Source organism: Tauraco erythrolophus, chromosome 14 (genome assembly GCF_009769465.1).
Source record: "Tauraco erythrolophus isolate bTauEry1 chromosome 14, bTauEry1.pri, whole genome shotgun sequence".
NCBI classification, from domain to species: Eukaryota; Metazoa; Chordata; class Aves; order Musophagiformes; family Musophagidae; genus Tauraco; species Tauraco erythrolophus.
The window spans coordinates 22,128,646-22,154,677 of NC_141478.1; the positions used below are offsets into that span (position 1 = coordinate 22,128,646).

The window sequence follows — 26,032 nt, forward strand, 5'->3', positions numbered from 1 at the left end:
GAAGAACAGATTAATTCAAATCCTTCCTTCACATACATCTCAGACCAAACAATCAATTACGGGGCCTCTCAAGATTAAGAGAGATTTCTGTTCAACAGTTTAATTCCACTTTTAAAAAAATGCCTGCTGGGAGGGATTTCACAAAAGTTCACTACCAACACTTTCAGACTCATGACCAAGCAAGGAACCAGCATTATTTGCATTCCCTAATACAGTTCTATTTAATTACCTTCAGCAAAACACTACAAAAGCAAGGAAACTAGAACTGAAGCCAAAAGAATACGAAAGATGAACACAACAGGGAAGTTTATCTGGAAATATTCAATGCTGAAAATCAGAAAAGTCTTAAGTGTTTGCTTGACGGGCTATAGAAACATGAAGGCAAATGAAACTAAAGTAACTCAATCTAGCATCTTTTGGAAAAGTGCTATTCTCCAAAAACTATTTCCTTAGCAGAAGAAAAGATAAGCCTTTCTTTTCAGAAAGGCTAAAGAACTCGATGAAACAAATTCCTACTTCGGGCACGATTAAGTTCCAAAGCCCAGCAAACACCTCGGCTTTAAAAGAGAGCTGCAATTGTAAAATTGGGGTATTTTAAAGTACGTTTTAGCATTTTAAGTAGCAAAGGGACATAGTCATGAGAAACAGAAATACTCATTGAAAGGGACCTCTGAAGATGTGTAGTGCGACCACCTGCCTGAAGTCCACCTGTTGCCAACACTAGGTCAGGCCAACCATGATAATCACCCAGCCACGCCCTGAAAACCTCCAAGGATGGACATTTAGCAACTCTCTCCTGCAGTTCTCCAAGCAGTAAAAATTCAACCAGAATTCCAACATGAAGACTAATTCCGAAGAGACAGCATGAAGTTCTGGAAATAATTAGAAAACCCATACAAAACACCACCTGTATTTCCCCAGTTTGGGAAAGCACGATTCACACTCCTGTCTTACTCTTGGTCAATTTTCAAAATTTCGTGTTAGAACATCTGGTGACACACAGCTCTGTGATAGTGCCATTCGAAACACAACATACTAAACGTAGAAACAGTTTCCATCAGGACTGGACTTTTGTTCTTATCAAAAAATCTGAACATTTCAGAACAGTAGACATAGCTTAATCTTTCAAATTAGTCATCTCCACTTCTCAGGGTCTGGAGACTTCCCAAAAGGGTCCAAGGTTTAAAGAATCAGAACTTTCCAAATATTTGGACAATTAAAAGTGCCTCATCATTGAGACTAAGCACCAATTTCTTTTGGAAACTTCAACAGTATTTTAAATATGGGATTCAAGCCTGAAAAATGTAGAAACCCCCAAATGTTTATTCTCAAAGAAACAGTCAATTCCCTCTTTGTAACATGTCACGATGGAAGTGTATTATTAGTGACTTTTAAAAAGAAGTCTTTCCCAACAAGCCCTTAAAAGCTAAACCATTAAGTACGGCAAAAAAGTACGTGCGTGATTCCAGCCCATCTCCAACCACTGCAAAGAGCTCAGACACCAGTAACTGATTTTCCTTTTCTGTTTCCCAACTGCAAGATACAGGTTAGTCTTCTCAAGGGTGCAAATCCTTTCGCTTAAGTGCCTGCACTCAAAATTTAAGCTACACATTAAAAAAACCCATAAAACCAAAAGAACTCCAGCCAGCAGCTTCCACAATATACTTAGTTCAACTTAAAGTATACGAAAATGCAACACAGCAGGTTCTAACGTGTTCCCTTTTTTAAGTATTCTTGTTAGGTTTCTTCCCCAATCCCTTGGCTAATGTTTCAGTCATTAATTTTTTAAAAGAAAACCAGGGCAATACCTGGAAGAATTTTGAGCTCTGCTTCGTCGCTGTATTTGGGGGTCCCACCACTTTCAACGACGCAGCGATACAGCCCTCCATCCGTGTCAGTGGCGTTGCTAATAATTAGAGCTCCACTCGGCAATTTGAACACACGATCGTCCAGAAAGACCGGCTGACGATCCCGCTCCCACCTCACGAACGGAGCCAGGTCAACATTGACTTCACAGTTGAGGATTGCACTGTTTCCTTTATACACGGCTGATGGCTCTGGCTGACTGGTGAACCTGGGCAGGCCTGTAAATACAAAACAGAAGAGTTGAGAAAAATAAAAAAATCACGAGGTATTCCGAAGATGACCGCAAAGTTTTGAAGCCCAAGTCAAGATTGGTGAGCCTAGTTTAAAAAAAAAAATGGTGCTGCTCTCCAACTCTTTCAAAATCTTAACACTCGGTAGCACAATGCTAAGCACAGCCGGTGGGAGGGCAAATAAAACCAATAATCAAAGTATTGATTTAAAAACAAGAGTAGTTCTAGAAACAAGCAAATGTTGACAACAGAACAGAAGTTTTTGGAGTCTTCAAAAATGGGAGGAGACAATCAGGTAACCTCTGCTCACTTCTCCAGTGTTGCTGCTCTGCTTAAGGAGTATTTACCCCAAGAGTGGGAAAAATCAAGATAGGGTCTCTGCCTGCTACATCCAAATAAATCCAGTTCGACCCGTGTTCTGTCAGAGCCACTGACTGACCTGCAGTGGAACAAAGATGCCCTCTGGTACTGCTTCGAGAGAGAGTAACAAGGAGAGGAGAAGGCTTCTTGCATGCCTTCCGCTCAAGTTCACAGCCTACACCCACCTTAATTTACCACCTACAGGACTACTCACAATGAGGAGATTCTTTCCTATCAACTTAGATTTCTCATCTTACAATTAGAAGTTTAGCAATTAAGAACTTAAGCCAAAAAAGTTGAAATGTGTTTTCTATGACTTCGTCACCAGCCATGTCTAAGTAAAGGTTTAGCTTCACAGCCATTTAACCAGACCATGAAAAGGAGCCTGAGGGCCTTAAAGGACCAAATCTCACTGAAATTCAACAGAGACAGGATATCCCTTTGAAGATTTCACTGCAAAAAGCCTTACATACAGCACCGTAAGGTAAAAATTTTGTTCTTATGCACATATTTCTCTTTCTCACGCTGGTGAATCTGAGAACTGAGTTCCTCCACAGCGTAAGACAAAGGTAGGGCTGCCACGCCGACCCAGCCGCGCTGCATGACGGATGTGCCACCTCCTGAGTAAAAACGTTCTCTAGAAATACCCAAGGTCCACCGAACGCCTTCGTGTGTGCTTTGGGGGGCCATGTCCTGGTGGTGGCAGTGGGGCAGCTGCCAGGGTGGCCTCTGTGAGAAGAGGTTGAGGCCACTCCGTGCTGGACACGGTTGGTTCTGGTTAGTTTCAGTGGCCCCACAAAGGCCACAGGTGATCCAGCCAAGAAGCTGGTGGCACCTCTGGGAAAGCACATCCAAGAAAGGGGAAAATGCTGCAGGAGTAAAGTGTGAGAAACCACCCCGCACCAGCCAGAGCAGAGGAGGAGGAGTGGAGGAAGAGCAGCTCCAGGTGCTGCCCCTGGGGCGACCAGGGTGGAACAGGAGGCAGAAGAGCTGGGAATGAAGGAGGGAAGTTGGGCCTGGGAAACGGGAAGAAGGCCAAGAGAAGTGTTTTAGTATTTACCTTTGTTTTCTTACCACCCAACTTTGCTTTAATTGGCCAGAAATTCAATTCCTTTTCCCCAATTCAAGGTTGTTTTGCCCATCGCAATAATTGGTGCATGATCGCCCTGTCTTGTCCCACAAACTTTTTCATCTTCTTTTCTCCTCCCCTGTCCTGTCGAGGAGTGAGAGAGCGGCCAGGTGGGCAGCAAGCAGCCAGCCAAGGTCAGGCTACCTCCAAGCGTTTTCCATGACAACTTCCCATAACAGGATACACACCGGATCTTCCGGCAGAAATACTAAGTCCAACGAACGGCTTCGCATTGAAAAACATTATTGGTGAAAGCAAATGGTTCAACAAAGGCAGCAGCAGACAGTAAGGGGGAGGAACGCGGACGAAGCACGGGACAGGAGAAAAGGCCTCCTTGCTCTCCATTTTCCATGGGCAGGAGCTGTACTACCAGCTCTGTTTCGCAGCTGGCACAGGGCTGGTCGTGCGGTCCACACGCGCACGGGGCAAGGCACAGCTTGCTCGCTGCAGTAACAGCCTCGAAGTAAAATTCTCATTCTTTGTTACGCTTGCACTTCAAATTAATATTGTCATAGAAACGGCCCGTCGGTACTCCTGACATCTTACCCTTCTCGACAGCGCACAGCTTCGAGTACGTACTACGACTTATTTCTTTTTCTTTAATGTCAGTACACCGCGTGCCTTTGATATAAAAGATGGAAAGTGGGACTCCAGGTTGTACAGATTAAACCACCCTCGTACAATTATTCGGGCATGAGCCTGCTGGGAAGCAGTAGGCTCTGGGAACCTCTGCTTCAATGCTACTGCACACAGCCAGAAAGCACGGAGCAGAAAATACAAACACGAGCTCTCTTCGGAGGTGACACCTCGTTGTCATGATTATACATGAATAAGGCTGGGACAGTTTAGGTCAGGTCTCAACTTTCCCATTTCTTTTAGCAATCCTAAGGGTGAAATCCCTTACCCATTATCTTCTATTTTCAAAAAGTTGACTTAATTGGGAAAAAAAAAAAAATCACATTTATCTCTTGTGAAGATGATTCTTTTATGTTGCTTTAAATACTCATTTCCAAACAGGTCAACCCAATATTTTTACAAGTCTCACTCAAGATGTATCTATCAAAAACGCACTGAGAATTTAACAGTAATATGACCGATCTTTTCTATATTTTTTAAATTTATTTTTTTAATTATCTAGTTCAGTGCTTTGCAATTTTTTCTTCCTTTAAAAAGGGAACATAAACAATCACTCAGACCAAGGACTTGATGGTGAAAGTCAATAAAACATCTATGCATGAAAAGTACTGCACGGCTCTTCAGCGAAGGGGAGGAAAAGGGACGGACAAGTTATCTGCCTCTTGGGCCTCGACTTCCTGGGAAAGTCTATAACCACATGCTGCTTACTGGTTACATACTGGTGCCACAACTCTTATCTCCTGCAGTTTGCTCTGTCCACACTCACCATGTCCCACTGCCTACGAAAGAATCTGACATGCATTGCTTCAGTTAAAAGGTACTTCATAATTTCCAGCTTCAATCCCTATTTACTTTCAAGGAAACACCACAGGGTTTTTTTCATTTGTTTTTCAAACTGTCTGATCTTCACTCTCCAATTTTCATAGAAATCTTTGCAGAAGCAGCAAGAAGCAACATCTGATTTCATGTGTTCAGGATTTTCCCACTGGAATGAAAAACTTCTTTGCTTGGGCTGTAGAATTCTTCACTATTAGCACCCACTTAGGTACAAATATTAATACATACTTTTCATAAAACTTTTGTATCTCTTTCTCCCATAGAAAAATAAGCCTGAGCCAGACCAAGCCCATCAACTCTGGTGCTCTGCAACACCAGCCGCACACGAGATTTACTTGAGCAAACCCACCAAGCACCACCTTCATATCTGATATCAAACATAAGATCTACAGCAAAAGACCAAAATCCACAGACTATCACGTGCCACCACGTCACAGATCAAGAACATGAACGCAGCGAGAAGCACGAGCACCCCTGCTCCCTCCCCCCCAGGGCTAATCTCTGGTGCTATAGAGAGAAAACAAACTGAATGGAAAACATTAAAATACTTGGGAGGGTGTACAAAATCAGAGACCTTCCCAATCCTTCGGAACAGCCGGACTGAATTCTAACACGTTACACTTCTACCATTTCTAGCTCGCTTCTGTTTTGTCAAGTATTTCTTCCACAACCTTGTACGGGTCCATCTCCAACCATTACGTACTTTCCACCCTCTTGGAGTTCTACCTGGAGGCTCCTTTCACAACTTCATTCCGCTGAGAAGAAAGTTTCTTGTTTCCCCTCCCAGTGTTATTTACAAGCAACTTTTAGTCCTTTGATCTTGACCTTGTTTTGGTATTAATTATTTTGCAACTTTGATATTTATCCATTACTGCCTCCCTCTAAGGTATTCACATGAATAAAAACCATAGCTTCTTTCCACTTTCCTTCTGCTTAGTTAATGAAGCTACAATCTCTAGTTTCTTTTCCCCGTTCCCCTAACCATCCTGCCCATCTTTAAAGACTCAGAATCGCAGAATCATTTGGGTGGGAAGAGATCCAGTCGGAGCAGAGTCAGTTACAAGCTCAGAGCAATTCACTCAGCGATTTGTTCAGTCAGATCTTGACAATCCCCATGGATGGAGACCACACAACCTCTCGGGCAATCTGTTCTATGACATGACTGTCTTCACGGCGAAGAACTTCCTCCTTAAATCCAGTCAGAACCTCTTTGGCTTCAACTGATAGCCCATGCCTCTTCCTCTCCCACCACACAGCGCCGGCAGAACAAAGAGACAACAGACACACTGAAATGCCTGTTGTAATTTAATATCACGGACACCTACGTAAGCATAACAAAATTGCTTTCCTGTATCTACTGAAAAGACCTTCCCAAAAGGTTTCACAATCACATCAGCTCTCTGCACGCTGTCAGGTTACAGTCAGTCCTATCACCCACCAACCAGCCACCTTTCCTCTCAAAATCACCAGTCCCTCTGCCCCAGTTTAGTACCACACTGAGATGACTGCTGTGCCTGTGTGACTTTGCATGCTACGCTAATAAGTCACACCGTTATTCAGACCACAGCATCATCTTGTTCCTCCTGTAAGACCATCGAGGCCACAGCAAGAGTAACAAGGTCTCCCCAGTTTACCCACTTGCTAATTTTGTAGGTACAGCCTCTGTTCTTACAGCAAAGTGACTGATGACGATGTTAAACGGGATCTTTCTGAAGTCTAGATGCTGAGGTATCTTCCCATTCTGAAGATTTCCTTCTCAACATAACCCATTAAATTTTCATAATTACCTCAGATTCTTATCAATCTCAATATTCTCATTTAAATTTCCATCATTTTGACCTTTAGCCGTTTCTGAGGAGGTGGCGTATCAAAAGGCTGTGTTGTGGCATGCCCACTGTATCGCAGTGCTCTAAGACACCGATTGCTTCGTCGGGAAACTCAGATGCAAACCGCAGACAAAATCCATGCCACAGTTTACCTTTCTTTCCCCTTTCCTCTGTCTTCATTACCCTCGCCTTCAAAACCCCTTTGAAAAGGGCACAGTGCTGAGACCAGAGTAACTGGTCTGAAATCACCCCTCGCCTTACACGTTCCACATCTGATATTCTTCAAGAAGAACGTACGAGCCCCTGAACTCACAATTCATTAGAAAACTTTATTAACAGACCTGCATACTAAGGCAATTCTTTCACCTGCCCGGAATGGAGTCCTGGACCTCCTCTTTCTCTCATGAGCACCACGACTTCTGTTCTCACCTCGGCTGCTGCAATGCCCTTACTCTGTGAAACCACCACTTGTACAATCATCATACCAGCAACCTGGAGCACAAGGGAGAATACTGCTGGAGGACTCAAGTCCTGTAACTTCTAACATGAAGCTCAGCTATGCTTTAATTTGAATTCCTTACTAGCACGAGTCACTTCCCGGACAAGGCAGGCTTTGCGTATTCTGCTGTGCGCAGGTGCTTCGTTAAGACTAAATCAGCTTTATTTAAGATGGTTTCATTACTCACTAGCAATGAAATTACAAGTTCATTTCCCAGGTCATCTTAAATGCCAGTAAAACCTTTATTTGATCATAGTTCTGCGTGGTTTTAAAATATATGTTTTAACCCAGGCTATAATTTTGTCCTAAAGAGTAATTTTCTCTTATTCCACGACTATTTGCAATTTGCCCTGCTTAAAAGCCTCCATGGCGGAGGAGAACCCATTTGCTTTAACCAACAGACAACCACAAAAATAGTAACGATGTATGTTACGAAAGACTCTCTAAACATAAGCCATAATTACTATTCATTCTGAGACCTGTTTATAAACACGGCACCAGGTCCCAGAGCACTGGCCTACCTCCTGCAGTAGCGTACTACTAGAAAATCCCCTTTCATCTACCAGCCCAGAACCCTTCCATTAAAGAGCTGCTCATTTCCTCTTCAAATTAGCAACTGATTGACTTGCAAGCCTGCATTTCCTTCACTTTCTATAACTGTTTTCAAATGCATTACCATGTGAGCAAATTCAGTCTATTTAAACTAAAAACATATTTCAAACTATTTTTCAAAGTTGATTTTTTTTAAAAAATGATACTTTTTTCCTTAATAATTTGTATTTCCCAATCGCTTTACCAAGATTAAGCAAGATCTAACGGAAATTAGTTACATTTCTAATGAGCGAGCAGCAATCGCTCTTCACCCGCATGTTGCAAGACATTCAGTTGAAGACACTATCCCATCTTTTGCTAAATGAATGAAATGATAAATGATACTTTGGGCTTCTGATTTTAAAGATAATTTTTTCATGTTTGTATGTACATTAATCACTCCATGGCAGCACAAATACATTACGTATCGATTTTAGGACACTTGAAGGAAAATACTACTGACCTAGCAGGAACGCAGGTTAATAAACCCAATTTAGGAAGGATGATTTTCCACTTGGAATGTTCTCTAAACACTGGTAGGAGAACACATCAGCAACAGTGTGATTCTCACACGCATACAATGGGAATTAGACGCACCACAAACTTGAGATTTTCTGCTAGGACAATGCAAATGGGGGGAGTCAACCCTGTCCCTATTTTCTCCTTCCCTTTTGTCTCTTCTCTCCCATCAAAGGACCAGAGCAATGGTAGGAATGTGAATGAACAATCTACTTCATGCAAATGTATTCCGTTCAGCCGGCATTCCCAGCCTGAGCATTACTGAGATTTGTGGCCCATTGTCTCCATTTCTGAAAAAGCAAAGATGTGCCTAGAAGAGCGATAATTCCCATGCTCCTGGAAAACACAGATGGCAAAAACCCTGCTGCCTTCAATGGAGCCAGTATTTCACCTCCTGTGCTTTCCAGAAGAGGAGGAATTCATTGCACTGAGCCAGATGCTGATCTACTTCAGCAGTCTCTGCAGCCATGGTCATTTTCAAGGAGGCTGAAAGAAAAAAGGCTTCCATAATTAACAACTACTAATTAACTCGCTTATATGACAATGTTCTACCTAAGTCCAGTGCCACCACTTGCTTTTTGCTCTACATGCTGACTGTCAGCAGTCACTGTAAATGCTTAACTTCATTTAACATGGGTGCTATTGACATTCACATGTTAAATCCTCTCTAGGATCTTGTTTTTGGCATCAATCCTGCCAAATCGAGACTGCAGAACAAAAATAAGAGGAGAGCAACTTCCTCATCCCAAGGGCAACAGAAGGCTGCACAGGAATTCACTTTTCCCTGCAGTGAACCCTTACTCCATGGTCACAAGCCTGTCAGATCAGGTCTGTGTGAACATTTTTGTCTCCTCGACTGCTACTCCACAGACCGGAATTTAACGTGATACTTAGGGTAAGCATTAAATAGCTCTAAACACACACAAACATATATTACATGTTCATGCAATTAACTGTTTCCCAAAGCCAGTTTCAGACTTTTTTGTGGCATTTCAATGTGCTCAGCCAAGTGTTTTTCCCGTTTTTTCCTTAATTAGTACTATTGCAGTAGGGAAAAAGGTAAAACATAGGAGTAGCTGACAGTTTTTCCCCAACCTACTACCTCCTGTACACCAGCTATGAAAATCCTATGGCCCAACGTTAGTCTTAGACAAGTTCCTCATAACTTACTCAAGCCTAAACTACCTTTAGCTGTATCATCTACAAACGTTCACCTTACAATCCTTCTGCAGTGAAAGCTGTTCTGTTCAAACACAAAGAGACTCTGAACGATTAAATAAATTGCTGATAACTTTAAGACGCTTTAATTTTTTCCCCATTCTTGTTTTCCCAATCGAGTTTGAACTTATGACAAAGCCACAATTCTATTACTATTTATTGGAATGGCCTCTTGGGAAGCGTGAAGATTTTAGCAATGCAAGTAGGTAAAGGAGCACAGAAACATGATACTCTATTGTTAAAATAGCTACAAGATCTGTTATCCTTCAGTGAAGCAGTGGGTCTTCAAGATGCTGCCTATTTTGTTAGCACATCAGCTTCTCACCCGAACCCTGTTAAAAAATTAATAAGTCCAGCCATCTGTGGACACTTCATTAAATTATCACAGCTCCTTTTCTTCTGCTTTGCTTCAACATTATTCAGCATCATCCATCTGAGTGGCAGAGGTGTGAAACATGTTTTAAAATACAATTTTGTTAATAAGATGTATTTCATGAATCTCACTAGCGAATAGATTAGACTTCACGATCACAAAACGTTCATGGAGAACAGAAGTCCAGCATTACCTGAATTGAGATAAGGCCAGATGCTTCTAGTTGTTTCTACAAAGGAGAAACACGAACTATCACACAATTTTTTCCACTTGCTTAGATAAATTAGACAGGAGAGAACGTAACCTGGCCTAAAATCTGAGCAGGAGACAACTAGTCAGGGGAGAGTGAGTCTTCTTAGACTGTAACATGAAGAGAGGAAAACCTACCAAACATCCTTGTTGGCTAAACTAAAGCAAGAAGCATGTGGAATACAGGACAGGAATGAGACATTTCAGTACATACTCAGAATTCTGACTTTGTTATCACACTCTTGGTAGCATAATTAACATGGCATATATTGATTTAAAAGTTATCCATCCCTTGGCCAGAGTTAAGAAACAGAGGGAGAGGATGTCATCGTACGTATCAGTAACACATTGCCATACGTGTTACACATTAATTAACACACACAGTTACCTGGTATGACCTCAGAGCTGTTCTGAGCAGGCAATTGAACCAGAGATCTCCTGAGGCCCCTTCCAAGCTCGATTATCCTACAACACTACGATATGGGGAAGCTGTACAGAAAACCACGGAGAGAGAGAGCAAAATATTGCACAAATCATTGTGCAAAGAGCAACAGAATTACTTCTGTCAAAACAAAGTCTAACAGGGAAAGTCAGAGCAAAATTGATCATGCCCTGGAGCACTGGGTCAGATTACACAAATTTGAGGTCGCCACCATCCCCTCTCAGACTTGAAGCTAAGCTTTGCCACAGAACCACAAATTAAAAACAAAACAAAGAAGCCACACTAAGAAATTTAAGAGGCTGTCTGGACTAGTAAAAGACATCAGAATATTCTCAAGTTTTCCCTGGCAAAAAAGTTTCTCGCAGAATTTATTTTAAACAAAAAGTGTTAATGTAGTTGTCCTTTATGCACCATAAAGTAAAGTACAGTTGTAGACAACATGTATAGTTGTCTTTTATTGACTTTGCAAAGCCTGGAAGCCCAAACTGAAATACAATGGCACAAGAACACAGCCATGTAGATGTCAGAAAAAAATCACAAACTGATGTGATCAAATCTGGGAGAGCATTACAGATTAATTCTGATTTTGATCCAGGACACGAAAAGCCCAGAGTATCTGTCAAACTCAGTCCATCAACGAAAGCAGATATATAGAGACACCCTGAGTTCCTAAGCAACCTTGCTTAGCCTGGAACAACTCTTTACACCCAAACCAGCACATAATAATCCCACGTGAGCTTCTCTCACAAAAGCCTGATGAAAAGAAACGAGACAAAAGTCAGTAAAATGGTCCTGGTGAAACTACTAGACTCGTAACTGACAGCACAACACTGAGCAAGAGACAACTCGACCATCTAGAAATAACTTTTACGCCCTTTTGCCAAACACTACCTTCGACACAAGTACACAGGAATCACAAAGTACTAAAACAGACCCAGAAACAGAGAGCAGAAGTACAGGTTCCCAACCAAAAAAATCCCTGAAAAAGTGCTTTGCGACATCCCAGGTGTGCAGCAATGATCCAGGCTCACAAGAGAAGTAGTAGAAGAATTCCGTGAAGGAATAAGATCGGCTCTGAGAAGGGATGAATGCCTGGTGTCTGGTAACTTCAAAATGAAGATGACAGTTGCTCTGCAACTGCAGAACGTGTCCTGGTGGAACTTTTAATGAAGACAACTGAATGTGTACAGCTGCTCAGCTAGGAGCGAAGCAGTTACAGAAAACCCTAACCTAATCAGGTGCAGGCATATTTAGACAAAAACTAGTAACGTAAAAGGAAGACATGCTAAGCGAGGAGATAACCCAGCCCTCCTTCATGGAAGTAGCTCAGAAACCCTTTGGAGAAAACAAGAGATCAGAAATGAAGAACTGATCTTTGATAAGGTATTGAAAACATTGAACAACAACAAGACTAGAGAATAGACCAAGGCTAAACAAATCCAAATTCTAGTCAGGTGACAGCAAGAGGAGATCAATAAATTACTCCAGGAATGAAACCATGACCAAGAAAGGTGACTCAAGGAAGATCTTCAAAAATACAGAGGTCACTGATGACAACCATAAACTACAAGAAAGGTAACAGAGGTTGAGATGTGGGGGTTTGTCCACGGCACAGCGGAAAGTCAGGCTCTAAGTGCTGCAAGAAATGGCACAGGAACACAGCAAAAAAACAATTCTGCTAATGGAGTAGGTGAAATAATAGTCCCATTAAAATCAGAGACAGGACTCGCAACGAAAAGGCCAAAAACAGGAAACCTCCAGCATCAATAGCAGCAGAAAAACTGCAGTAGCCCCAATGAATTTGATCTCTATACACACTTAGAAACCTAGTGAGCAGACACGTCTAACGACACAACAAACGAAACGAGGGGGTGCAAACTACGGGATAATTTATTTGCTACTGGTGAGGATCATTCTAACAGTGAGGACAATGAAGAAAGCACTGTGGCATTTTAAGAGAAGACCTGAAGATGAGGTATGCAGATTGCCTCATCATTTAAGAAACCTCAGGTCTTGATCAATAGACTGCCAAAAAAAAGGAGTAGTACAGGCTCACAATTACTCTTTCTAAAACAAAATCGATAGCCATAACAAAAGAAGAATAAGATCCAAGTATTCTGGTGAAAGAAAAGAGCTTGACAGGTTAAATAATCTTAGATCCAGGCGAGGCTATCAATTACGAAAGCTCATGTGAACATGCTATTCAAAGAAGATTAATGCACAGAGAGGACTGTCATGATAAATTTATCAAGAAACGGGAAGAAAGGAAAGATCAGAAAAAACTTCTGCAGGCGACTCTATAGACAGTGACAAAGACAACTGGTACTTGACGACAGGCATTTAGAGAAAGGAAATAACCTAAACAATTTCAACAGAGAAATACTCAGAATCCATGAACAGGAAAGAAAAAACCCTCAAAAATAAAGTACCTGAAGACTGACATAACAGAAGACAAACACAACAGGAGACAGAACTTCTACAGAAACAAGCGTTTAGTTGGGGAATAAAAAAAAAAAGATGTCGAGAGACAACAAGGATGGCAGAAAGGAGGAGAAACACTAAAAAGAGTGTAAGTAACAAATTATTCGACAAAGCTGTAGATGACTCAAAGAGCTCTGAAGAAAAACAGCTACGGAGCGGATTATCACACAACTGGCCCTTGAATCACGGACAGATGATGACAATTAAGTTCTTCATCTCAGAGAGAGTTTTTACAGGTCTCTCCATAACGAAGCCCTCCTTAGCTTTGTCTTTAATGCGTTCAATTTAAGACCAGCCACAGAGGAGCAGACTGACAGCGTATCTAATCCGGGAATGTGACTTCAGAAGCTATTAGAGAGCAACATCTTTATAGGAACCTACAAATCATCTAGAGACATTTCACCGTGCTCCTCCCAAAACCAGGGGTTTCTTATGCAAATAAGCAGGAGTTGCTTTAAATCATTTTAAGCATTTTTAAATCTGAAAAACGCCAGTGTACGGACCCTTCACTTCTACACTTCCCAGCTGAAGCTGGGCCACCTTGTGGGACCTCACACTAGAAAGCGGGGCGAGTTAAGAACACGGGCTGCGGGGGTAACTGTGGCTCGCCTGACAGCCGGGGATTTCGTGAGCAATCTCTGCGAAAGCTTGTCAAACAAAAGCACAAAAGGGATCGCTGGCGCTGACATGCAGAACATAAATAAGGAAAAATACATATTTGAGTGAAAATATTAACAAATGAGAAAGCTAAAAGTCCAGCCAACTTTCTTGTTTAGGGGTGTTGATGCATCATCAATACGCACTCACTTTCTGCTTTCGTGTCACCATGTGGAATCACCCATCGACAGATCCTCTACCACAAACCCAAGTGAGTTTAGAAGTTTGGCACTGAAGCTCCCTTCCACAGAATTCACGCTTCTCTGGAGATTAACTATATTGCTTCCCGTATTTTCCAAACCAAAGGTCAGGATTTGAACATATACTGCAAAGAGCTTTGATTTTTTACGATTTACAGCAAGCTTATATTATTTTTTTTATTGCATTAACATAAAGACAACTTTGCCCATTAACCAAACGCACAAAGGATGCTTTCTTTGCTAATTATGAGACTTAACAACTGAAGTTGCAAACTAGTGAACTGATTAAAACCTTATCTTTTTGGTTTATAATGACATGGAATGTTGCACCTAAGGTAAGCCTAATTAAGATAATCTGAATTTAATGAATGACCACAGGATTTAAGCAGTTCTACAGTGTGTGTTTAAGCATCAAGATTAGCTACCACAGGTACAGCAGCAAGAAGGGAGATTTCCACTCCATGTCAAAGGGACAGCTGGTAACGGACATCTGAGGTTTCACCAATTTGTTGTTTTTTTTTTCCCCCCCCTGCATCTACCCAGCTGAGAACAGGCTCCATAACCATCCCCCTCCTTTTCTGACTGCACCCAGTAAGCCATCTCTCATTGCACTAAACATTAACTCCGTTGTAGAAAATACATACTAGTTTGGGCTTTTTTGTGAACGGTAATATTAAACTGTTACTAAGGCAGAAAGTTCAGGCACGGGTGTCACAGATCTATTTGTGCCCCCTCTCCGACAGCTACAGGAGAGGATTCCTTACCCTCCAACGAGCACAAACAAGCTTTAACTAGCTCAGTGACCCACACAATCGGGGACAGGGATAGTATTAGTCAAAAACAGGCTGTTTCATTTTAGTCAATATTAGGTGTAATGAGCTTTAAACACAAAAGCTTAGGAAAAGCTGCATTTCCAAATAGAAACAGTGGGTTTTAATATCATTCAACTAGTAATTTAGAATCTCTTCACCTAGGCTATAACTTGATCGTTAGATATCAAGAGTTTTAGAACAAGCAGGTCCAAAATTCTCCTGCTGTGGGCTTTCACCCAGGATTAGAATAATCAATTCAGCTGCAGACAAACATACAGCTCTCTGCTTTGGATGTGGCAAGAAGCTGCCTGATATTAAATCATAACTTGGCAGACTGCTTTCATACGAGTCGCTGGAGAGAACACAGCACTCTAAAAAACAGGATAAATTAACTGGATAGACAAGGACTTGAAATCAGGCTCAAGGAATTACAGGAAGCAATTCCTGGCAGGCACACCACAAACATCAGGAAGACAGAGCAACTGGTGCCCAAGAGGGTCCTGGAACAGAAGCAACACTTGTTCCCCTCCTAAGCCTACAGCACTTACTATGTTGATATCCTGCTGATCTCTCCAACGCTTTCAGTTCACATATGAAATGACACAGATTTAGTTTGATTAGATTTCTACTGATTGATTTTAAAAGAATTACTTTAGTGATGAGCAATTCCGAGTCCTCTCCTGCCATATGCTCTAAAAAGAATTAAATTCAACCAAGTACTGGAAGAAAAAACGTACCCTAACTCCCTAACACCATGTGAGAGGCACACGAGTTATTGAAGATGCGAGTAAAACATCCACATCACTTTGTTCTGGCACTGGCATTTGGCTGGGTTTTGTTGGGAAGGAGGAAGGAAGGGAAATAGATGGTACAGCAGCAGTCTCTCAAAGGCAAACCTTTTCACGTTGATACCCAAACAGGGAAGTGCTCAATATCACAAATTATATCACTTTGGCTCCCATCTCCCAGATCTATGTAGTTACTGTTTAAAAAAAAAAGAAAGAGTAAACGACAAAGTCAATGAATTAGTTTTTCCTAACCTGATGCTGAAAATATTTGTAACAGTTCTGAATGCAGACCTTTGCTTTCAGTCCCAGTACTAATATACATCAGCCCAAGGGCTCACACAGATTTTTTTCCTACTTTAACAGGACAATTTAGAATGACATATAAGGTAGAAAATTTATTATCTTAAGTGCCTAAACTCTCACATTTTTAGTAACAGCTGACAGAAACCGTACAGACCGCAGTTTTGTTCAAACCGCCTTTCCCAGTTACATGTCACTGACAAGTAATGCATTTTGATCTATGCCAATTTATGAAAAAAGCAGATGCTTTTTTCATAGAAAATGTATTTTTGCAAAGAAAATTTATCACCCACATCACTTACTTTTACTGGTTAAGTGCTCTTTAAGTATCCTCCACTGAAGTACCTCTGCTCTTAGGTTTCTTCCCATTCCAAGGTACAGAAAGTTCTTTATTCATGAAGACCAGATCAAGATTTTCCTCCCCCTCTCACTCTTAAAGGAAAAATGCAATACTGAGTAAAAAACATGCTGCTATTTCTAACCTAACTGCATCTTCGGGGAGCTGGTACATGCACATAGTTTGTTCTGCTCAGCCACTGGGCTAAGCTTCTCTCCTATTTCAGGGATGACACTGACAAACGGAGCCCAGTAAGAATTAAAACTCTGTTCAGTTGTAATCTTCAAAGTCAGGTAAACTTTGCAAAAGACACACGATTCCAGAACTGTGTATCGTGGCTACTTTTATGCAGTTCTTAGTAGTTATGGCAAAAAGCAGAGATAAAATTTCAACCTAAATTCATGTTTGAGCAAAAACCTAACTATTCACCATTGTTTATACATGAAGAAGTGATTTTGATATCAAACAGTTAAATACTGTAACAGACAAGGAATTCAGTTCTCACAATGACGACATTCCTCTCCGAGGATGTGCCTTGCAGAGACCTAGCTTTAATTGCAAGAACACATCTATCCACGTCCTCCTCTCTCCCACAAGCTGTGCTCAGGGAATGTCCTGGATAATCATTTCTTGGCCACAATTTTACCTACTGCATATCATCTAACAACTGTAATGGATACGGAATTACTTATTTCTACACGGTCTTCTCTCAGCGTGCTCATCTACAGCATCTCAGTACATTATAAAAAGCAATACTCTAAATTTATTGGAGAGAAAGAAATTCTTTATTAGCCCACTGAGAAAAAGGCAAAGCTTGGAGATCTTCTTGGGACCATGTAACGAGCCTGCAATAGAAGCAGGATTAGACACCAGCATCTCCTGGCTCAAAACTCAAATTAATTCCTCCCAGCCATATTACATTAAATACCACAGTAGCTGCTCATCCAGGTCTCCTGTAATTTCAGTGGCAGTTATAGACACCTCTTCTGGTCATCAATTTGGAAGTCCAAAGCTAGATATATTCAAGGTGCCACTAAACCTGAAAAAGGCAACCTAGTCAGCTAAAACTTCAACAATTTCTCAAGTGAAGCTCGTTCTCTACATCTGATGTATTGACATCGAGCAAATCGCGCCGCTCAAGCACAACTCAAGGGCCTGACATGCTCATCACTGAGAAGTTCCGTGCAACGCCATGCAGCAGGTTAGAGAACAGAGTTCACCGCCCTCCCGCTCCGGTCTTAAGTCTCCTGCTTACTAAGGAATCATCTTCACTTTTTGCAGTCCCCCGACGCAGGGGTTATGTATCTTCCAAGCTGTACGAGATCTGAGGGAGCAATACCATGGAGCGTTTCTCCCACCGCACGACCCTGTCCCATTTCCTGGCCTCCCGAGTTTGATCCTGTACATGGATGGAGACAGGGGCAGTGGTTGTGCACTGCGTATCACGTGGATACCACCATACCATACACAAAGGGACAGGTAATTGCATAGTCAACATATCCTGACAAACGAAGGTTTGAAAAGAAAATTTCTACGACTGTTTAAATGAGAAATAATGTAAGGAGATTATTTATTTGAGGTGGGAGAAAAAAGAAGGTCAGGAGTTATCACCAAGTGCTTTCTGAATTCATGAGACTTGGACATATTTAGTTAGTATCAGGGAAGCAATCCAGCTATCTCACCACAACCAAGCAAATCACATATAAAGCTGAAAGCCGAGTATTGTCAAACACAGAGATAAGTGTAAGAAGAGGAAGAAACACAGCTGGATTCACTTGGGGGGAAAAAGAAGACAAGAGGTGAAATAAATCATTTTATGAACAGCCTTTAAATGGATATATACAACTGATAAATCCTTATGATGAACCTCAGTGCCACTGTCACACTTCAGACCTTTTAGATCTTTGTATACCTGTTCTCTCAATACATGTTCCATGAAAGCTTTAACTAGCCAGTAGTAAAGTGTGACTGGAAAATAAAAGATAATCTCAGGAATGTTTTTAAGCTAGCATCTTTATATACTTTTTACTAAAATACAAAGTTATTTTTCCAAGATGAATTACAGACGCAGTTCCCCAAAATTTTGTAAACCTTTTTTTAAATCCATGCTTTGCAAGAGCTACTCCAGCCCTTCACCCTTCTTAACATCTAACTGGCACTTAAGTATCAAAGACAGATTTGCATTTCAAAAGCCAATTAAAAAAACAACAAACCCCAAACACATCACACTGTAATAAGGCACTGATTAAAAAGTGTAGTGGCTTTACATAAATTAGGCAGTTCCTTTGACTTTCCCTCATTCAAATCCATCATAATAATGGCAAAAACCTATAAATGATACAGACTATAGGACCACTATACCATCTCTCTCCATTACCCTGATGCTTGTGGGGTCACATTCTAGTTTCAAAGAAAGCAAGCGAAACCACTTTTAAAAATACATGAATTATTTCACAAATCCAGTCTAGAGCATGATGACACGGTTAAGATTACACAGCAAGAGGAAGCAAAGAAGGAAAGGAACTCTGGAAACTACAATCTCAACCTTCATTTGCTGGAAGGAATCAAAATGTGGAAGCACACACACTTGATGGGAAAGAGAGACACGTATCCTGAAACTACCAATCATTAAAGAAAACATGAGAGAAAAGTAACAAATTTCTTGCTGTTTGCAATTTCTAAAAATCAAATATTTTCTACTAGAAGTCTGGTAGAACACTAGACAACTTACTGTCATCGTGCAGTAGCACACGATTTCAAGTTACAGGCTAATCGTGCTGATTTAAGGTGTTCTTCGTAACGCAGTATTTTATCAGAACTTCTGATTTGTTTGTTAAAATCACATGAGAGATTAAAGAAGGAAAAGATCAATTTCTATAGGAGTCTGAGTTGCCACAGAAACTTTGATTCTCACACCTCAAAAAACTTGCAGAGTGAAGGCTTCTCATCTATTATCACGTATGGAAAAGGTTCTTGAAAAGCGCCTTCTCCAACGCACTGCGGACGTGCCAATCCACGGCACCATCGACTGTCTCCTGCCGTAACAGCACTGTGGCCAAAACACAAACTGAGGCAAGAAACCAAGAAAGTGGGTCTCTACCACGACACCTTCAGTCACTGAAGAGTCTGTGCTCAGTTTTTGAGTGTGTTTTGGTTTGTTTTTTTCATCACGACACTTTGCGTTACCGATATCTGTCATCCTACGGCAATAAAAAGAGCTTCAGTTTCTGAGGCTCAAAAATTTTAGATCTGTCAAACTGATTTATATGAAAGTCCTTTAAATAATTTGAAAAAAAAACCATCAAAATGTATCGGCCTGACCTTTACGCAAGGCTCACTACAGGGAGATTGCTCAGCATTCCCTACCAGCTGTCAGGGAAAACAGTGCAGCTGGAAGACTGAAAACTCCCAACCTGGATTCATCCACAGATGCCACGTAACACAGCATGGTTTTACTGCATTTTCTTTGCCCTGGCCTACATTACACTCCCCAGGATTTGTCATTTCCAGGTAACGAAGTAATTTAACGAATAAACAGCAGTTAAAACATGCAAGCTACACTTCATAATATTCTCTTTTAAAGAAATGAGGGGCATTGCAGTAGAGCATTCGCACACAGCACAGGAATCCAACACACCGCTGCTCCATTAAGAAGGGAATTAGCTGCCTCCCACTGTCACCCCGAGGCCGAGCAGAGACCTTACTGTGCTAACTATGCCCACACTTAGACAGCCTGAAAGCTTCCAATTAAAAGAAAGAAGAGGGGAAAAGTATTAAAAACCACTGATAAAACTGAGAGATTCAAAGGTGGTCAAGAAAAGCAATATAGTTAAGCCCAAATTTAAATATTCTTTTTTGGCAACCAAAGCTACACTTCCCACCAACTAAAGGATTAAACTCTGTGTAGCCTTGCACAGCTCCTGGTGTTTAGCCGAGTTAGTAAATAGTTTTCCACACTCCTACGTTTGCTAAATCTTCTGGAGCAGCAGAACGACGTGTGGGCACTGCAGCCAGAGGATGCTCTTGGGCTGGTTTCGAACTTCACAGGATGGCATACAGCAACGCAGGACAAGAGTCAAGAACATTTCCTCTGGTTGCGAACAAAAAAAAATAACAATTTTTGTTGCATGGAATTGATCAATAATCTAACAAAGCTGTTAGGCTTTGTTGAGAGACAAAGGGGCAACTATTTGTGCGGTCAGCATTCGTATTGGGTTAGACTGTATTTGTTCAGTTTTCTAGCAAAGATCTTGGGAAAATAAAACTCACCAGAATTGTGTTGGTTGGTTTATTTATTTTTAAATACTAAAAGGGTCTTTAAGATTCCACGTTTTAAAAGCTCTTAATTAAAATAGTATCCTCTACATCGATAGAGGAAAGCTGAACTGGAAATTTTGAAGACATTTTGGATTACCTTCATTTTTAACCCCATTAACCTTCCCTAATGACCATATAGACCAGAATGATAACAGAAGCAAGACGCTGAAGGATCTCATGTGGAAAGCAGCGGAATTAATCACGACAGCAGCAATGGAAGAAGGTGGTAATTGCCTGAGATAAGAGTGTGAGAACTGCTTTTATTGTCCTCATTGCCAACAAACTTCCAATGAGAAATACATTTCTGAGACTCTGAAAGTCATTCCTTTAAGGTATAAAACCCCCATTTTTTTATTTCTGACATTTCTGATGTTTCACAACAATGCTACAAGCGAACTTAATCGAAACAACATCAGAATATAAATGACAGTAAGCAGCAGCTCTGGGAGATGCTGTAGCACTCGTCGGAAAGAATTCATTACCTCGAGACGTTTATTAAGTAAAGAAAAAAACCTGTTTGAAAAAGGCTGGCAAACATCATTAGAGGAACAAAAGAAAATTGCTTCACAGGCTTCTCTCCTAGTTACACTGCCTTAGTTTACCTCTTTTTTGTTGGCTGTTGAAGTCTCGGTCTCACTCCTACGAAGCAATTATAAGTCTCTTCCAGCTACCCGGTTTACAACACGCTTACACAGTCTGACACTCTCGATGCCAGATACAAGCAGCCAACATTCTGAAAACAGATCACTTTCCCCAATCACGTTCTTTATTTTTATGTGCAAACTTCACTTACCTACTGCCTTCTACCCCCTAAATAAAAGCAACCATGAAGTCACGTCTAAAGATTACTCAAAACACCAAAGGTGAGTTATGACTTGAGTTTCTTAATGTCTGTTAGGAAACTTTTAAGCATTTGGTTGGTTGTTACTTTTCAGACTTCCCTGTCCACATCTGATACTCAGGAAACACAAAAATACAAAACCCCAGCACTTCTGCTTTCTCCACGAGCCTTCCAGTTCTTTAGGGATTGTACACATCACCAGCTTTCAGGAGCTTCGCGCACGTGTCATGGGCAGATAAATCTCAGCATATAAGCAGAAAAAGAAAGTTAATTTAAGGGTATTTCTACATAAAGACGGTAGAACCCTGCTCTTTTTTGCCCAAGCTGTGGCAAATCATTGTGATTACATGCATCTGACTTGTTTCTTTAATCACAGAATCATAGAATGGTTAGGGCTAGAAGGGACCTTCAAAGGTCATCTAGTCCAACCCCCCTGCAAGGAACAGGGATATCTCCAACTAGATCAGGTTGCTCAGGGCCTCGTCCAACCTGGCCTTGAACATCTCCAGGGATGGAGCATCCACCACTTCTCTGGGCAACCTGTTCCAGTGTTCTACAACTCTCATAGTAAAAAATTTTTTCCTAATATCCAACCTGAATCTACCTCCCTCTATTTTAAAACCATTACCCCTTGTCCTATCACAACAGGCCCTCCTGAACAGCCTCTCCCCATCCATTTCAGTTTTCCTGATCTTCAATGTTTTCTGAGAAACACCCACATATTACACCACTTAGATGAACAGAATATATGAAAACTTCCAGCTAGAGAAATCCGCAAGAGACACAGCCCCAGTTTCACTGATGAAACGTGTCTTTTCCTTTTTCTCTCCTCTTTTTGCAAGGGCAGGGTATACGCCTACGTTATCGTGCTGTCATTTGTACTCAACAACAACAAAAAGAGACTCACCTGCTACCGTGAGCTTTGCCGTTCTGCTGACAATGGTCCCCAGGCTTTCCACAGTCGCCACGCATTGATAATATCCTTCATCAGGTTTATTATGCTTGGAATGCACCACACTGTTTATTAATAAAGATCCATCCGGTAGCAACTGGCGACGGTCATCTGACACCAAGTTGAGAAAAGTCCCGTCTTTTTTCCACTCGATTTTTGGGGAAGTTTCACAATAAGCTGAACAGTTCATTATAACGGACGCTCCGCGAACTGACAGAACGTCCATCGGCTCCACCAGAAAGTAAAAAGGAGTGAAGGTTCTCACAAGGGACCCTGTAAAACACAATTATGTCACAGAATTTTGGGGTTAGCCTTCTACATTTTTTAAGCATGAAATGCATCGTTGTTTCAAAACGTTCTAACGCACACAAGAGCTATTCCACTCGCAACACTGTCTCCCTGAACGTATTAGAAACAGCTTGGTCTGTAGGACAGCGTTTTCTGCTTTGACTACGTTCGCCGATGGACTCTTCACTGCAAAGAAGTTCTCATCCCCATAACAAATTCATCTGCTCATATTGGAATCGATGTGGCTAACAGTCCCGAGCAATCCCCGGCAGACAGAAATACGCCTTGTCAAAATTTCTGCAAACTGATGTATGTGCTCGAGTACCACACGGGTACGTGCTCTTAGGAGTCCTCTGGCCTTTGCTGGCACGGCTGCCATACCACAGCAGCACGCTCATTTCTTTTGTGTAACGGAGATTAAGAAACATCAAAAATAATTCAGCCCTCGAGAGAAACAGAGTCGCCAATTCCGGCCTTAACTCATCACGCAAGTGCCATAAAACATTTTTTAACTTCTAGTTCAGGATGAACATGATTACTTTCCCATTTTAAGCCTTCCCAAAAGACTTCTATAATTAACATCTACTTTCCATTAAAAAGTGAATTCTAATTACTGTATTTCTGGTGTATTTGGTCAAGCAGAAAGATCGTGTGTCTACATCACCTTAACTTGTCTTAACTTAATCCTCCATAGAAAACAGAAGGAAAGAAAATTCTTTCCGGGAAGAACACTTTTTCCAAATCAGCGTAATGTTGGGTTGAGAGAAAATAAGGTCTTTGCTTTTAAAGCCAGCCTTCAAAATACCATCAAGGCTCCCCACCTATACTCCGACAAACTCCACCTTTCCTCCACTTGGGGACTAGGCATGGGACATGTTTACAAAACATCATCGGAATATAAACTGAAATACTACTAGCTGTCTACCAGCAAATCAAAGTGCACAGACTAACAGGTTAATATGGCTTTTGAAGCAAGTCACTTCAACCCAAAGCTGCAACAATTCCTCCTATCTTTATACGAAGCAAGCAAGCCACTAAAGGAAACACCAAACCCAAAAATGCCAGCTGAAAACAAACACACAGCCGAACTTACAAGGTCTTTCTGCAAGGGCTATAAAGAACTATTTCCCATTTTTATGTCTAACGTGTATTTTACAAGCTCTGTGTCTACAAATGTACTCTCAGCACGCAGCGGCAGACTCAGACCACCCTTGTCTGGAAATTTTAGAAATAACTTTTTGAAGTCACATGCTCAAAGCATACAGTACAGATGTTCCTTATCAGCTATGGCAAAAGAGGTTCTTGCATCTGGAACATTGTGTCCAGTTCTGGGCCCCTCAGTTCAAGAAGGACAAGGAACTGCTGGAGAGAGTCCAGCGCAGGGCCACAGAGATGACGAAGGGAGTGGAGCATCTCCCTTCTGAGGAAAGGCTGAGGGAGCTGGGTCTCTTTAGCTTGGAGAAGAGGAGACTGAGGGGGGACCTCATTAATGTTTATAAATATGTAAAGGGCGACTGCCATGAGGATGGAGCCAGGCTGTTCTCAGTGGCATCCAATGATAGGATGAGGGGAAATGGATATAAGCTGGAACATAGGAGGTTCTGCTTAAACATGAGGAAGAACTTCTTCCCGGTAAGGGGAACAGAACACTGGAACAGGCTGCCCAGAGAGGTTGTGGAGTCTCCTTCTCTGGAGATGTTCCAAACCCACCTGGACGCGTTCTTGTGTGATCTGATCTAGGTGGTCCTGCTCCGGCAGGGGGATTGGACTAGATGATCCTTTGAGGTCCCTTCCAATCCCTGACATTCTGGGATTCTGTGAATTTCCCTTTACAGAGCAGTATTCAACCACTGAGGAAACAAAACCAACAGCTTCAACTAAAAAAGTCTTACAGTTTCTCTAACAGCTTTTTTAACGGGCATCTACTGGCAGTTCAGAGAACAGAGAGATGTCACCGGTACGTGTCATGGTACCACTTTTTGGGTAGGTTTTGGGTTTTTTTTCCCAAAAAATCACAAATTGCACAAAACAGCGCAAGTGGTTTCCATCACTAAGCTGTTAGCACATGCTCCAAGAAAACATGGGAAAGAACAGTCGGTGTTTGAAGCCTGTCGATAGTTCTTAACAAGATAAAGAGTCTCGAACCTGGAGTGGTGGGTGTTGCCCAGTCATCAAGATGTATGTTCAGATAACACAATCAAGCAGTGAAGACAGACTCATTCTCCACCGGCAGAAGCTACATTCTCTGTCTCAGACATCAGTGTAGCAAGTCTACCCAGGAACCAGTTCACCTGATCCAACACTAAGCAATACGTGGTTTTCCCTTTAGGAACTTCTCCCAAGAACGTGAAGGTAATCCATAACGTTTGGGAAAGGCATTGCTGGAAAAGGGTTCAAATGCATTCACAAGCACAAAATGAAGCTTCTACTGCACACACTAAACTCTCTAAGGGTCACAGAAACACTCACCTCAAAACTACTTAATCTTTCACAGTAAGGTTGATAAGGAAATGCTCAAGTATGCCAAGACCACCTTGAAGAGAAACATGCATTTAATAACCAGATTTGTTTCATTAAGTCACAGAATAATTACACCGCCTGTATTTTTAGAAAAAGTACAAACATGAAGGAGACCTTTACTGGTAAAGAAAGTCTGTCCTACAAGGATTTTAGCTTCTTCCATCACTTGTTTTTTCTGAATCGGATGTACCATCTAAAATAACCTTAATTAACAAATTGATATGACTCCCTCTATCACTGAATTGCACAGAAAGTCTCTCGACTCCAAAGGGGCACTTCAGCTTCCCCCTGGAGAGGGACTCCAGCCTCCCTGCACAAAGCCTATTGTCTTTTCTACTCACAATCCACAGAAACGTGAAGATAAGGCAGAAGGAGCGGTGTGAAAGAAACAACAGATAAATTATGCTTTTGTAGGTTATATCATTCAAATATTCTTCTACTTTCAAGAATTCAAAGATGAAATAAGAAAAATTGTAGAAGACAAGTTTCCCCAGTGACAGTAACAGTCTCAGTCAAGACTGGAGACCTGTTACGCTGTATCCAAATCCTTATGTCTTCCTTGAGGATGGAAAACAAAAAACACACAAAAAAACCCCATGAAACAACAACAACAAAAAAAACCCAGAAGAAATGACAAAATTTTTAGGTGCTGCTTGTGTTACTTTGGTTTGTACCATCACACCTTATGTGCAGACATACCTGATGCTCTGCAGAGTACCGAGTCCCAGCTCTAATATACCAAATGGTGGAAAGGAAACAGGAGT

General features: G+C 41.5%; 1 protein-coding gene across 2 annotated transcripts in view; it reads right to left on the minus strand.

Moving 5' to 3' along the window:
• Nucleotides 1–26,032, minus strand: part of NEO1 (neogenin 1) — a 207,465-nt gene that overhangs the window by 121,885 nt on the left and 59,548 nt on the right. For both annotated transcript variants that reach the window (XM_086620230.1, XM_086620229.1), the window contains exons 2-3: nt 22,416–22,733; nt 1,809–2,084 (exon numbers count right to left, since the gene is read on the minus strand). In XM_086620230.1, the coding sequence (XP_086476356.1) occupies nt 1,809–2,084; nt 22,416–22,733 (594 nt within the window). The remainder of the gene's footprint in view (nt 1–1,808; nt 2,085–22,415; nt 22,734–26,032) is intronic.